This window comes from Hoplias malabaricus, chromosome X1, assembly GCF_029633855.1.
Source record: "Hoplias malabaricus isolate fHopMal1 chromosome X1, fHopMal1.hap1, whole genome shotgun sequence".
In the NCBI taxonomy this organism is placed as follows: Eukaryota; Metazoa; Chordata; class Actinopteri; order Characiformes; family Erythrinidae; genus Hoplias; species Hoplias malabaricus.
Genome location: NC_089818.1, coordinates 220326 through 234800, shown reverse-complemented (window position 1 = coordinate 234800; position 14475 = coordinate 220326). Strand labels below are relative to the sequence as shown.

General features: G+C 40.1%; 1 protein-coding gene across 1 annotated transcript in view; it reads right to left on the bottom strand.

Annotated features, from left to right (window-relative positions):
- Nucleotides 1-14475, bottom strand: part of me1 (malic enzyme 1, NADP(+)-dependent, cytosolic) — a 66312-nt gene that overhangs the window by 10696 nt on the left and 41141 nt on the right. Inside the window, exons 6-7 of the mRNA XM_066652282.1 lie at nt 13856-14017; nt 9298-9401 (exon numbers count right to left, since the gene is read on the bottom strand). Of these exons, the coding sequence (XP_066508379.1) occupies nt 9298-9401; nt 13856-14017 (266 nt within the window). The remainder of the gene's footprint in view (nt 1-9297; nt 9402-13855; nt 14018-14475) is intronic.

Here is a 14475-nt window from a genome sequence, read left to right as displayed (position 1 = left end):
TAATGCACCAAAAATATTTTTGTTTAATTTATTTTATTATTCTGTTTTTTTTTGTTTGTTTTTTTGGTAATTTCACCTCTTTAATAGAGCTTAGGAGTTTGGAGAGAGTTAGAAAATAATCAGCTACCTATTTTTATCCACAATCCCTTCTATAGCTACAATGGTCTTTAAAAAAAAAAACATATGGTTATAGACTGAACTGGATAAGCGTTTACAGATAATGAATGAATGAATATGGTTACTGACACTCAAGACCACTAATTAATAATCTTGAACAAAACCTGAATGAATGATCGTTATCATTTGAATGACCAAAGTACAACCAAAATTCAATTCCTGCATATATTTTGAAAAATAAATAAAAAATTAAGTTTTAGCTCTAAAATGCTAAGGCTTTAGCTCTAAGACTGTTGTAGTTTTTACACACATTCTCCAGCAGTTTGTCCAACCTCCAGAGGGCGCCATCTAACTGCACCACACACCCAATGGATGAAGATCAACAGCAACCAGTTGATGCCCTTGTGGTCAGACTTTTTGGCTTGGCGTTTCAGGGTAACAGTTGTGTAAGAAAACATACAGTTTCCCCCACTCTGGGACATCTGCATACACAGTTAGAATCAGATCTTTGAAGCATATCTTATATTTTGTATGATGTACTCGTTGCTCTTTATTTACTTATTGTTTTATACTCTGCTGCTGTAACAAGGCAAATTTCCCCCTGTGGGATAATATAGGACTATCATATCATATCAAATATTTAGCAGAAACCCTCCACAATTGGGGGATCCATAACTGTGTAGGCCATAAGGCTAATCCTAACCTTAGAATAAACCCTTTGTTTTGTTTTTTGTTCTGGGCTCCCCCTTCAGCTACAGACTATAATTCATTTTTACAACACTGTCCTGAAATCAAAGGGGGAAGGTGGAGGGGGTGGGGGGTGATTTTCTATCTGTCCAAAAAGTTACATAGTGCAGTTTCTGCAGTGCTGAGCCCAGATTAGCAATGACAGAGGCTCTATTCTCCTTATTACAAGTTAGTGGAAAATCACAGTGATTTTGAAGCTGTTATTTTAAGGTAAAAATACAACCTAGTCCTCCTTTAATTGTCATTGTTCAATGCAAAACCCACATGTACTAGGGTCAGAACACAGTTTCCACAAAAAAAAATAAAAAATAAATAAATAAAAAATATCTATAATTACCTCATGTTGAGGCCACTCTGGTCATCTCCTAGTTCCTCACACTCTCACAGCCATGGTAAGTTTTATATGCCCCTATTCTCTTTTACATTTATCTGTAAAGTAGCAGTCTTATGCAAAGGTGTGCAACTGCCCCCGTGTCATAAAATAGACAGGTAGCATTTGTCTGGCCTGTGATAAGGGGAACATCCTGTACAAGCAAAGAATCAGAGCAACAGACAAGTCAGGGCTGAGATCAGAACCTGCTCAAGTCTGATAATACATCACACTAACTCGGACAGGAAATTAAACCCAGGGAACAGGATACACACCAGGCCAGAAACTTCAGGGAGCTCAGCTGTCAATCAAACCTCTAGAGCCTGAGATACAGCAGTTCATTAGCTCCAAATAAAACTGCCCAAGGACACAGGCTGTCATCTCACCATTTCTCCATCTCTTTCTCCATACTTCTCAATGATCTGCAGATCACACTGTAACCGGAAAATAATCCCCTAAGCTGAATTCCAAATAGACGCACTGCACAAAATCATTTTTTATCGCAGCGGTTCCCAAAGTGGGGGGCAATACATTTGACATGTTTCAGGAAAGGAGGCTTAAAATAAGTCACATGATCTGACACATTCCACACGTGGTGGAAAAAAATTAAATGAGGGGAAAGAACTATAAATAGGTTCAATAATCATAATATTCTAACTATAAATAAGGATAAATGAGAAATTATTAGATGTAACCTACACCTCTGTTAAAACCATCTCTGTTTCTACACAATTCTCCACTCCAGTAGCACTGCTGGGTCTGATCCACTCATACCAGAGCAACCCACACTAACACACCACCGTGTGTGGGGTTCCTGACAATTTGAAGAACATGGTTCTCACATAGGGGGTTTAATAACATTATTGCTAACCAAGTCCAATGTTAATGTCCACAAAAAAAGGGATTAAGTGCCTTGCTCCAGGGCACTTCAACCATGGATAAATGTTTTCCTGCCTGACCTTAGAACTGAGCCAACAACCCTACGGTCTCAAGCTCACTTCTATTACCTCAAGGCCACAGATAAACTGAATTTGTCTCGACAAATGTAGCTAAATTCACTGATTATAGTGTGTCTATAAGTCTTTGGACCTACAGTGTGTGTTTAAGAAGCTAAAAATATAAGTGCTGAGGAGTCACCACCATATCGTCCTGTGACCATCAGAGGAACATTAAAGCAGCTTTGTTACAGAGATAAGGCCAGACCTTCCACAGCTGTGATACACACCCAGCAGTCTGGGGCATTTAGGGTTAGACTGTGGCATTTAGGGTGAGACTTTGGGACAGCGTTAGCTTCATACTTGGGTTTGGCATTGGTTCAGGTTTGTGACGCACTGTGACATTACAGCAGTCTGTCATACAGATTTCAGACCAGCGGAAAGAGGAAATCAGCCACAGTACGTGTGAACAGAAGCTTTACAGATAAATCTGTATTTATTTATATGCCATTTGGCTTAAAATATGAAAAATAATGTGAAAGATTGTAATTCAGTGCATTGAAAGCTGTGGATCCAGTTGCTAATTCACACAGACCAGCCAATCCTGTTTTTGATTTCTGTGATTAATCAGAACAAAAGCAAAGCACTACACTGGTCCACTTCCAATTCAATGGCTAATCGCACTGACCTCCCACTCAAAAACTGACACACAGCTATTAGGACTGTATTAAAACTAGGAGAAAACAGCATCAGGTGGTTGTCATTATGAGATTGTTATAAGAGTTATAAGACTGCACAGTTTTACTTGTTCAAGGTGACTGTAGATACAGATCGTATTCCATTGGCTGATTATTTGGCATATTTCCTGCATCATAATATTAAGACATCAAAATTGCAGTTTGAAAGTGTGCCCTTTTCAGTTCACAAGAGCTATATTACCACGACTAAATGTCAGAACAGCTTATAAACACAGACATTTAGCTTCTTTATAGCACGTCAAGCAATATCAGAGCAAAGCAACACTGCTGAGCACATGGCCACAGTCACAACTGAACGATACTCTATCTACATTCAGGGTCCAGATTTAAAAGCAGTGTTCACATGTGCAAAGAGAATGATTTTTTAAATTTGGAGAATGTTTCCTCGCCATTTGGTAGCTCAGGTCTGTCTGCCTTCTGGAAAAAAAAAAGGTCCAGTGTTTGTATGCAGCCCCGGCTCTGTCAATGGGAATAAATTAAATCTTGGTCCAAAATGGCTCAGGAGCTCTCCTTTTGTTGCATACTCAGTTACGGCAGAGAAACAGCAACTGGAGGCATTTGGACAGTGGAGAGAACTTGCATGATGAAAGATGAGGATATTGCTCTATAGGTAGGTACACTGTTGCTTACTCAAATATACCGTTCCACACTAAAAATCATAGAGCTTCTGAATGAACAGAAAGTGAAGGGGAGTTTGTTTTGCCTTGAGTACCGTAGGTCTCCAGCATAGTGTGTTACCATTAAAGCCAGATGTTTTTAGTTTTCTTGGTTATGAAAACAGATGTGAATGCTTTACAGATTTATAGAATATTATTTTTAAATTTCAGTGCAAAACTGAAATTAGTAAATCTTCCAGCAATGTCAGTCCTTCTTGCAAAGAGACCATTCTATCCAATGTGTCACTGATCCTCATAGCCTTGGAGGAGATGACTAGTGTCACTCTCCCTGGACCTTCACATTTCTTTCTAATCTCAAGTGAGAAATTAGAGTAGCAATAGGTCAGACATCTGAAAAAAATGTCCCCCATTGTACCTCTCTCTTCATAGTAAAGAAAGCTTTATCTAACACACTCCATAACACACACACACACACACACACACAGACATGAGAAACGACTCCAAGAGCCTGAGTCAAACCCAATTACCACAACTCACACCACCAGACACACATAAGAGCATCCCACCCTTTTTTAGACAGTGTGGTGAGCCTGAAGTGAAACGCTCATCTATAAAAGTGACTGTCACATCACTAAAAATAGCCTTAGCTTTCATCCTGGGGCTTGGGGTTGGTCTCTGAAACAATATTATCTTAGAAATGGACACTCATCATCAAACAGACAATACACAGCTTTCTAAATAGTGGATATATTATTGTGTTGTGAAGGTGAGGGTGAGACAAAGCTTCATGAAGTGTTCAAGCTTTCCAAACATCCCCTTCTTAAAGATTCTAGCGCTCACTAGAGGTCCTTCACAGTGGTCAAAATCTAGGCCTAGATATAAGGTTATATTCAAAGGTTTGGGAACACTCCAGGCCAAATGATATGATTTTGTGGACCAAAATACATTAAAACAATCTGTTTTAAGACATTTTTATACACGAGACACTCTGGAGAATCTGTACATGTGACTTATCCTCATCCAACGTCACTATCCTCAATGCCAAGCGCTGACGGTAGAGGAATAATGCCACCAAGCACTGTACTGTGGACCAGTGGCAGTGCTCAGACCTTAAGAGCCACCTCCAGGTTCTGTAAAAGGCATGCTCAAGGACAGGGGATGAATTTACAGATGAGAAAACAAGATGAATAAGAAACATATGCTGAATGATTTGGCAGAGAGCTGAACATATGAAGTGATTTGGCTCAGAACCAAAGTGTTTTCTCCTTCTGTTTCTGTGTTGAGATTTTTTTTCCCCCTCAGTCAATGTGGGATCTGCTTCACCTTCCAGACATGATGTGAGGGTGTGTGTGTGTGTGTGTGTGTGTGTGTGTGTGAGACAGTGACTGATAGAAAGAGATCTCTGGTCTGTAGCTCTGAGATAAGGCCTAGCTTCTAAAATCTGAAACTAGTGTTGATTAAGAATATGCCAAAATTGATTTAGTAAATGTCTTAGACTTAAATTCCCAAACCAGATGTTACTGCAGGTTGTGAGTTGCATAAAATATTTGGAAGAAGCTATTCATAAGTATCCTTTATGGTCTGAGCCTGAACCATCGTCCTTCTGTGTGTGTGGGTCAGGTTAGGAGTGTGATGTGTTCAGACTGATGCCAAATATAGGTCACATTATATAGACAGTGTGAACAGCAGAACAGAAATAATCTGATTTAATCACAAAATCACACTTGGGCCACGTTTTTACCCGCTGTGTGAACATAGGAAAAGATACAGTTTTCCTTCCAAGTCAGCACATATTTATACACATTTACTATTATAACAGAAGTAATGGATTTTTTTAACATAAAATATGGTCTATACAAAAGATATGGCACTAAATTATTATATTAAAGCTCTGTCAGGACATTTGGCACAAAAACAAAAAAACAAAAAAAGCCATCCTGAACTTTTATTTATTTATTTTTAACTAAGAACTTATTATTTACCCTCTGTTCACACCTCATTTCCTTTCATTCCTCATTAGCCACACTAGCAGCAGTCACAGTGTCTCTCTCTCTAACTATTACTCTCATCCTCCTCTCTCATCATCCCCTCTCTCTCTCTCTCTCTCTCACTGTCATTCTCTCATCCTCCTCTCTTTCTCACCATCTCACTATCTCTCTTTCTCTCTCTCACTCTCTCATTCTCACTATCTTTCTCTCTCTCTCTCACTATCTCTCACCATCTCTTTCTCACTATCTCTCTCTCTCTTTCTCACCATCTCTCACCTTCTCACTATCTCTCTCTCTCTCTCACTATCTCTCTCTCTCTCTCACTATCTCTCTCTCTCTCAGCTGCAAATGGCTGCTAAAGGCATTGCCACACGAGCAGTCCATCCGCTCCAACACAATGTGCCCTTTTGCTCCTCACTTTTTCTCTGTGATTTACAACTGAGAAGGAATATCATTCACTCTCACTAGATGGGAAATCACTCACTCGACTAAACAGGAGGCCTGGGGAAGGGAACGCTTTCTTATGTTAATAAAATCTCCCCCAGAAAACCGGCAGTTCCCACATGGAGGATCACTCAAACACAGGGGTGTAACTTTCGGATGAACACTGGAGGGGTTGAATAGGAGCTTCTATGTGGGTCAGCTGTAGCAGGAGCTGTTAGACGGCGGATATCAACCAACAAAATCCAATCTAATCATTTAACACTTGTAACGGCAGAGAGATCAAAGTTTGAAAAACAGCTAGCTTTAGCTAAAGTATTTTCCATCATGCACAAAGCTTATTTCCCCCATAATTCCAGGTAGGCCCTGGACAACCCCGAGGCCCCTGAGGATGGAGCAATTACAGAATACGAATGAATACATACAACAGATATCACTTGATTTTAATGACTGTAATAACCATATTTCTGTATCAGAATATAAAATGTAATCATAGCTAATATAAATGTGTGATGTTTGTAGTGAAGACAGTGAAGGACTGAAGACTGCTCCAAATCTGCAGTGAGAAAAGCTTCTAGAAAACAGTTTCACCAATAACTGGTCTAATTTAACCCAGAATCTTGGGAAGCGTCTAATAAATCATCATACCCTGGCCTCAAACTGAGTGGAGTAGTTACGTAATCTCCAAAAGACTTCATTATGTGGCTGTATCATGCACTTATCTATAAAACATAGACATAAGTATGTCACATTAATAAAAGCAGCACCTGCCAACTGAAATTTCTTTTGACATAAATCACTGAAGATTTCTTGAGAAGTATATAACGGTAACAATTTCCTTCATTTGCTATCGACATTAACCTGTAAGTCCAGGGCTGACCTGCTACATTTGGGCTAAAAAGCAGAAGATTCTGTACATTTTAATTTCCACTAAACTATTCTTTAGTTGGTCTTAAGGCTGAAGGCCAGACGTGCTGTAATAGAGTGCTATTGCCATGGCGACGAGGATTATATGTAACCCGGTTCTAGAGGTGGGAAAAGGATGGAGATCTAATTAAACGATTTGACATAGACCCTGGCCCCGAGGCTGACTCAGAGGAAAGTTCTAGAACGTTTTGTTCAGAAGAAAATGTCCAGCTCCACTCTGTGCATAGAGCAGCAAAATCTATTCCTGAATTAATTGGGCCATAAAAGAACTGAAAACATGCTTCCCCTGTTTAGCATCAGAAAAACAGTTCTGCTGCTACCATTGCTAGGCTTCAGAGGTTCTCTATGGGTGTGTGTGTGTGTGTGTGTGTGTGTGTGTGTACGTACACATCTTTTCAGTAAAAAAAAAAAACGGGCAGATTTCCTTTAAACCGAACAATTAAACCAATTGTTAATGGTTCCTCTAGTTCAGAAGAGGTTTAGGATCAGAAAGTGAGCGAAGATACTGATGTCGGATGATCAGTTTTAAATCATAAAGACCACTCTAAAATCATCTGCAATGTATTGGATGGAGCTCCATCACTCCAGAGAATCCTGTTCTACTGCTCCATAGGCCCATGCTAGGCAGCTTTATTCATATTCTTTTTACACTTGGCACTGAGCATGGACTCTAGGCTCATGTGCAGCTGCTTCAGAGCGTACCAGTCATTTAATGAGTCTTTGTGAATAGTGGCATATCTTTGGGAACAGTGCATTCATTTTCAAGCAGCAAGAAGATAATTTTTAGATAGTTTTGGATGCTGTATCTTTCCAAGTTAAATAATAAAATAGGTAATGTACCATAAAGACTGTTTGCTGAGTGACCCGTCTGAGTCTCTTTGGGGAGGTTCGGTAGTCGTATCATGTTTAAAAATGGAGTGGAGTTTATCAAAAAAAAATAAAACAAAATCACCAGACTGTAATCACTCGTTATAATTATTTTAAACCCATAATCATTTCGTTTCCCGCCAATTCCACTCTTTCGGGGAAAAAAGTGCCATACTGTTATTATAGAGTCATGGTGTGTTCTGCTGCCATCTGGAACAAGACAGAGGCTCAGAGTCCCAGAGATGCAGTGTAGACCCTCAAAGCAGCAGCTATATACACAGACGTGTCTGCTTTCCCCCTGTACGTTATATAAAACCTGGATTAAACCCCTGGTCAAACCACATCTGGAGGGAACACACATAAGCGTGACACTTTAGTGCAGAGTTGAACAGTGAAGAAATGCGTAAAATTTGCACAGACCATATTTTAAATCACATTTCCCCATAGGTTAATCACTTCAAATAAACAGTAAAACCCTGCAACTGCATATGGCTAGATACATGTCTGTGATAATGCTCCCAGCCTGATGTAACATTCTCCAGATCTGCGATTGGACGATGGCTTGAGTTTGAAAGCACGCAGCTCAAACCCTGCATTCCTGCAACGCAACAGCTCAGCTATGTACACACAGCTACAGCCTGACATTAGTGCAACCACACAGAGGGGAAGAGAGAGAGAGAGAGAGAGAGAGAGAGAGAGAGAGGGGGGGGGTCTTACACTAAAAAATAACTCGTAAGTAGAAGGAGAATAAAAGTGTTTTGAGAGTTCATAGACAGTTTCCGACAGAGATGAGTCATCCTGTCTGCACTAAGAACAAGAAAGCACTCCTTGTGGCTCATTCAGGTTTCGCTGGACGTTTTGATCGGTCCATACTTACATCCATTTGTCACACACTGCAATATAAAGAGCACAAGTACACACTGATTCATTGGGTTTGTATGAAAATGATGTAACTGAAGGCTATGTCCTTTGAAATGACCAGTACTTGGCCCAATTTTTTTGTAAGAATGTGAACACTATGTAATATCTGTTCCTTAATATTCATCCATTCGTTGTCTGTAACCCTCATCCAGATCAGAGCCAGGAACACACCCTGGAGGGGGCGCCAGTCCTTCGCAGGGCACACGCTCACACATTCACCTTAAAATTACAGCTTTAAAATAATTGTGATGCTACACTGAGCTGTAATTGTGGGAATACGTCCTCTGTTGTTGCTACTCTGTGCTCAGCGCTGCAGAAACTGCACTATGTAACTTTCGGAGGAGAGTAGGAAACCACCAAAACCCCCAAATCTTACTTAGCGCTCCTTTAAATTAGATTCAAATCTTAGCACAAACACTCCATGTAAGATTAACAGAGGAGTTGTTTGTAAACCGTCTTATTTGAATTGCCAAATCTCTCCAAAGCAGCTGCAGGAAATTGTTAAATCTATGTCAAAGCATTTTGATGCTAGTTTGGTGCCAAATGCCAGACACAGTCATGCTTTTTATTTTCACTTGGCTTAACACATCTGCGTTTTTGTTTCTGTACCTGTCTGTAATAGCTTTCATAAACTCCTCCAGCAGCTCGTCATAAGCGGGGCCTCGAATCCGTCTGTGCCTCAACCCGATATAAAGAGGATCCTCCAGGAGCTCCTAGGCAGGAGAGACACAGAGAGAGAGAGAGAGAGAGAGAAAGACAGATCATAAATGATAGAGAGGAATTATCTATTTATAAAACCTGAATGTCTTTCCTAAAATATTCTGAAAATGTATATTTTTTTTAAATGAAGCAGTTTGAAGGTGTTTGTAGCTAAAAACAGAGTTAAACAGACTTTCCACTTATGTTCACAGTGTGGGCAATTTATAAAAGACACACACACAAGCACACTTTCGTGCACACACCTTGGATAATATAAAAACACGTTTTTTTTCCCTTTTCCATTTGCTTACAGCAGATTGGTTCAGTTCCGATAGCATCGCTCAATTCTGCCTCCAGCCAATAGAGGCCAGCAGATATGAGCCAATACTTAACGATATGTGTTCATAACTGCTCATATCATAACATTTCTCTACAAAGCGGCCTCAGTTCCTGTCAGTAGCAGTGTTTACGTAAACAGAAACAGGAATTAATTTGGTCTGAAATTAAATGACAGAATTTAGAAATAGAAATAGAAACAGAAATAAACTGGTTAGTCGTCTTAAAAATGATCAGGACCAGAGGGATGCTTGGATTTGATTGATATTTTGAACCAATATTAAACACTGAGCTAGTGGACTTCATTAACTCTAACTCATTATGAATCCACAATAAAACAATGAAGTGAAACTCTATCATTCATATGTGACCAGTCCTGCTCTGCAGAGATACAGTTTACGCCGTGGTTAGTGGTTAACCCACTTCTAGTTTGTGAAAAGAAGAAACGTTTATCTTTGTGTCTCCAGCCATTAAATCAGGTCTTTGACATTTCCGTTCTTTAGACGGGTTCATTGTCTTGTACATGGTCTCTGACATTTGCACTGGACACTGACAGAGCTGGCTGAAATGAGTAACAAGGTAATGAGATCCAACTTCTTTGTTTCGAAGATTAATCATGGGTTTTTGTGCTGAGAGAGAGAGAGAGAGAAGACACTTCAACCACAGACAGATACTACATTGTATGGGATGACATCATCAGGTCACTGTGTGTGCGCCCCTCTCTCTCTCTCTTTGTGTGTGTATGTGAGGTCATATGAGGGCACACATCAGCATTGAGAGGGCATCATTGCCATCCATCAGCATGCGAAGATAATGAGCCCTACTTGGCTTCGAACGGAAACCTGTGTGGCCTTCACTCCGCACGCCCCCGTCCTGTTCAGATCACAAACAATTCACACAGCAAACACACACAGCAAGTGTTTACTGAACCACACCACTTTCCAGCACATTGTGTTTACACAAATGCCTTTATAAACACGGCCAAACGTGGGCCAGTGTTTACAGAGTGTACTGGTCAGTCACACTGTTTGCAAGAGTCCATACTAGTGGTGACAGTGGTGAATAAAAAAGTACAATGTATTATTTTTTACTGTATTCTCAGTTACAGAAATGATCCAATCCAGAACACCAGACTTAGTCTAAAACAACAGAGACCACAGAGAGCAGCTGATACATTTTAGTACAACAGTCTTTAAAATGAGTACCCTAGAACATCTGACTAGATCTAGAACATCAGACCGGGTCTAGAACAGAAAATGCAGGCTATAACATCCCGCCCGCTGTAGAATGGTTTGGATAAAAAACAGAAATCACAGTCTACAATAAGTTTTCATGAGTAGGGTCTTCACTCAAAAACATCAGACTTGTTTTACATAGGTTTTAATCTAGACAACCACTCATAGCCTAGAATGTGCTACAATGTCTAGAGCGTCAGAGACAGTCTAGAACCTCAGTCTCTATGTGCGTGAGGTCTGCAGGCTCCAGGCATCCTGAACTCTCCCGAGCGCCTCGCTCTGTATGAAACAACAGCCTACATAATCCTCTAATAACTCTCATTTCATTATCCAGCTGCTCCGAATACTTACACACACACACACACACACACACACACACACACACACACACTCATTACATCTGTCATCTCTTTAGAATATAATGAAAATGGAAGAGTTTGTAAGGACCTCAGACTGTGTCCAGAACAGGCCAAAAAAGCTCAGCGTTGGACATCAGGCTTAAGCTCTATTCGGATGGGATTAGTTTTACGTGGAGAGCTGAGGTAATACCATTTTTCCAGAAGACGGCAACAATGTTTATGGTGGCTACTCGATTTATGCTTCGCCCATCACAGAGTGGGGATCAGACACAGCAGAGCTACTAGAGTTTTAAGACTGTCACTACTGTTCTGAGAACAGCTCACTGCCCAAAAAAAAAAAACACATCCCTCAATGACCTTACCTTAATCCTTCATAGTCCCTTGTTTTACAGCAAGTAAAGGGCTCTGGAATCTTTCCTGAAACAGGAACGCCAAGTCGGGAAAATTGATGGGATTAAAACCACTAAGATACTCCGGTACTTTGGTATTTCACTCCACATCCAGAGCTAAAACTTATATTGTCTCAATAGGGCTTTAGATTGGTGTTACACAGTGAAAGTTTAAAGTAACCCTAGGTAAGATTGGTATTTTTGTTCCTGGGCTCCCCCTACAGTTGCAGAATGTAATTCATTTAAACAGCTGAAATCTCCTGAAATTATGGGGGAAGGAGTGAAACGGGTAGGTTGGTTTCGTACCCTCCTCCAAAAGTTACATAGTGCAGTTTCTAAAATGCAGAGCCTAGATTAGCAACACCACAGGCAGTACTCATCATATTATAGGTCAGTGCAGCATCATAGTGATTTAAGGTGTAATTTTAAAGGTAAACCCACCACCCAGTGTTGCTCTTAAGCTCATTTAATGCAAAAAATATCAATGATACGAGATATTCTTACAGTTCCTCTGACAATGAAAGCATACACCACACCCACAGATAATTCTTTATTGCTTCCTCATTTAAGATTATGATCCAAAAGATAAATGTTATTACAACAGACGAGATGAAGAACTCTTCGAGGTCAGGACGATATCGAGCACAACCCTCAAACCTGAGCAAACTTTATTTTTCAAATGCTCAGCATTCACGGATTTAGCGATTCAAAGAAATAATACATAGTACACAATGTTTATTTTATTTAGTAATATATTCTCCTTCTCTCTCTCCCTCAAAGCTCTAGAGTGTCCTTGTTAAAGCTGTATTTTGATGCTTAAAACACTCTAAACTGCTGACCAGCATAACTCCCACACACACATTGTTGCTCGCTCTGATCAGACTTCCTCCACCACTAGAAAGGCCTTCAGTAAAAGGACCACATTTCAGAATTTAAAAATGTAATCCTTCATTATCTTGTATTTTTTTCAGTGCGGACTTGAACTTGACAAATTTGTACACAATAATATCACACCATAGGCCAGTCTTAAAAACAACACTTGCCTAAAACACCTTGATATTCCTCTTCGAGCAGATGGAGGTTTTGTTTACAACTTTAATGAAGTCAATAAAGTTAGGATTTAAGAATATTCATAATCTTTACATATAAAACTAACTTGGCAATAGCATTCATATGTTGTGCTATTTACAGGACACAGAAAAAAGCGTTCATTTGAAAACTGTGCACTTGTCAGCTGTGTGATTTGATTGTTGATTGATTGAAATCATTTCAGATCCGTGCTGATTTAAGGTCAGAAAATTTTTAGTTATGTTCATAGTAAAATAATATTTTATGCATTTGCTGATCCTGACAGTCGACACTTTTAATCCCACATACACACATATACATATGTACACACGTATACACACACACACACACACGTATATGTGGTGAGTAAAGTGACTCTGATGTGTGTTTTCAGAGCGTTTGCCAGTGGTTTGCCCGCCATGTGGTGGTGCCACGCCTTTGGCTCAGCTGATGGAGATGAAGTGTATACAGAAGACTAAATATAACACTCTCCCTCTCTTGCTACTTCTCTTCCACACACACACACACACACAACACACACCTGTGCTGGGCTTATGATGTTTCAGCCTGACCTGCCCTTTCATAAACACAGTTTCTGTAATAGAAGAAAACCACACCAGCTACAAGAAATACAGTCAGAAGCTTATTATAAGAAGCTGACAGGAAATAATACAGGGATATGTTTCTAAGAAATGTTGGAGGAAGATGAATGAGAAACGAAAGAGACTATAAGAGTCTACTAGCCCTGATCGAAGGCAGAGATTCAAGGTCGTTACACACTGCAAAATTCATACAATTTATTCAGACGAGGTATTCATTTGACCATGTGTAACTGATCATGTCTTTCACACTTTTAAACCACAAAATTGCCATTTGTTGTGGATTTTGAGGAGTTTTTGAGTGGTGTTAGAGGTCCCTACGTTGTTCTTTTTGTTATGATTTCAGAAACATGGCAAAAAAGGAAAAGTAAATAAGGTAAAATTATAATGCAATGTTATAAAAATATTGGCAATAACTGCTTCTTCAAATAATTGCTGTCAAGGGGGCTGATGGGTAATGTAGTTTTATTTCTGAGACTCACCTGGTTGTCCGTGCCCACGTCCAGCATTACAGGAAGACAGTGCTGAGGGGGGACTCCGCCACAGGCTGTGTACAGTGCCAGTTTACCCACCGGGATGCCCATCCCATAACAGCCCAGATCCCCCAATCCGAGAATCCTCTCCCCATCCGTCACCACGACCGCCTACAGCACACACACACACACACACGAATAAGTGAATAAATACCAGGTAAATGGGGGGGACAAAAACACAAATTACAATGTAATGTTTCATATAGTGGGTCATCCACATGTGGGCAGCCATGTTTAAAAAACTGCACTCAGGCATTGGGATCAACACAGCCCACCGTGACTGCACCCCCTGCTGGCCACACCAACACTATTTCCTGCAACCCAAGCTTTCCCATCCAAGAACTGGCCAAGTAAATCCACTTATCTTCAGCAGATTTGCCTGTTCTGATGTTTAGGTGCTATGCCTGCTGATGTGACTCATCTCATATCACACCGTATCTATTTATTATAGCGGAACAAACAGCAGCTCCCTGTTCTGATGGATCCCAAAATAAACAGTTTTTTTTCCAGCAGTGACACAGTTGCAGGCAGCAGTACATTTATTCTGTTTCATTCGTGTGCTTCCCATA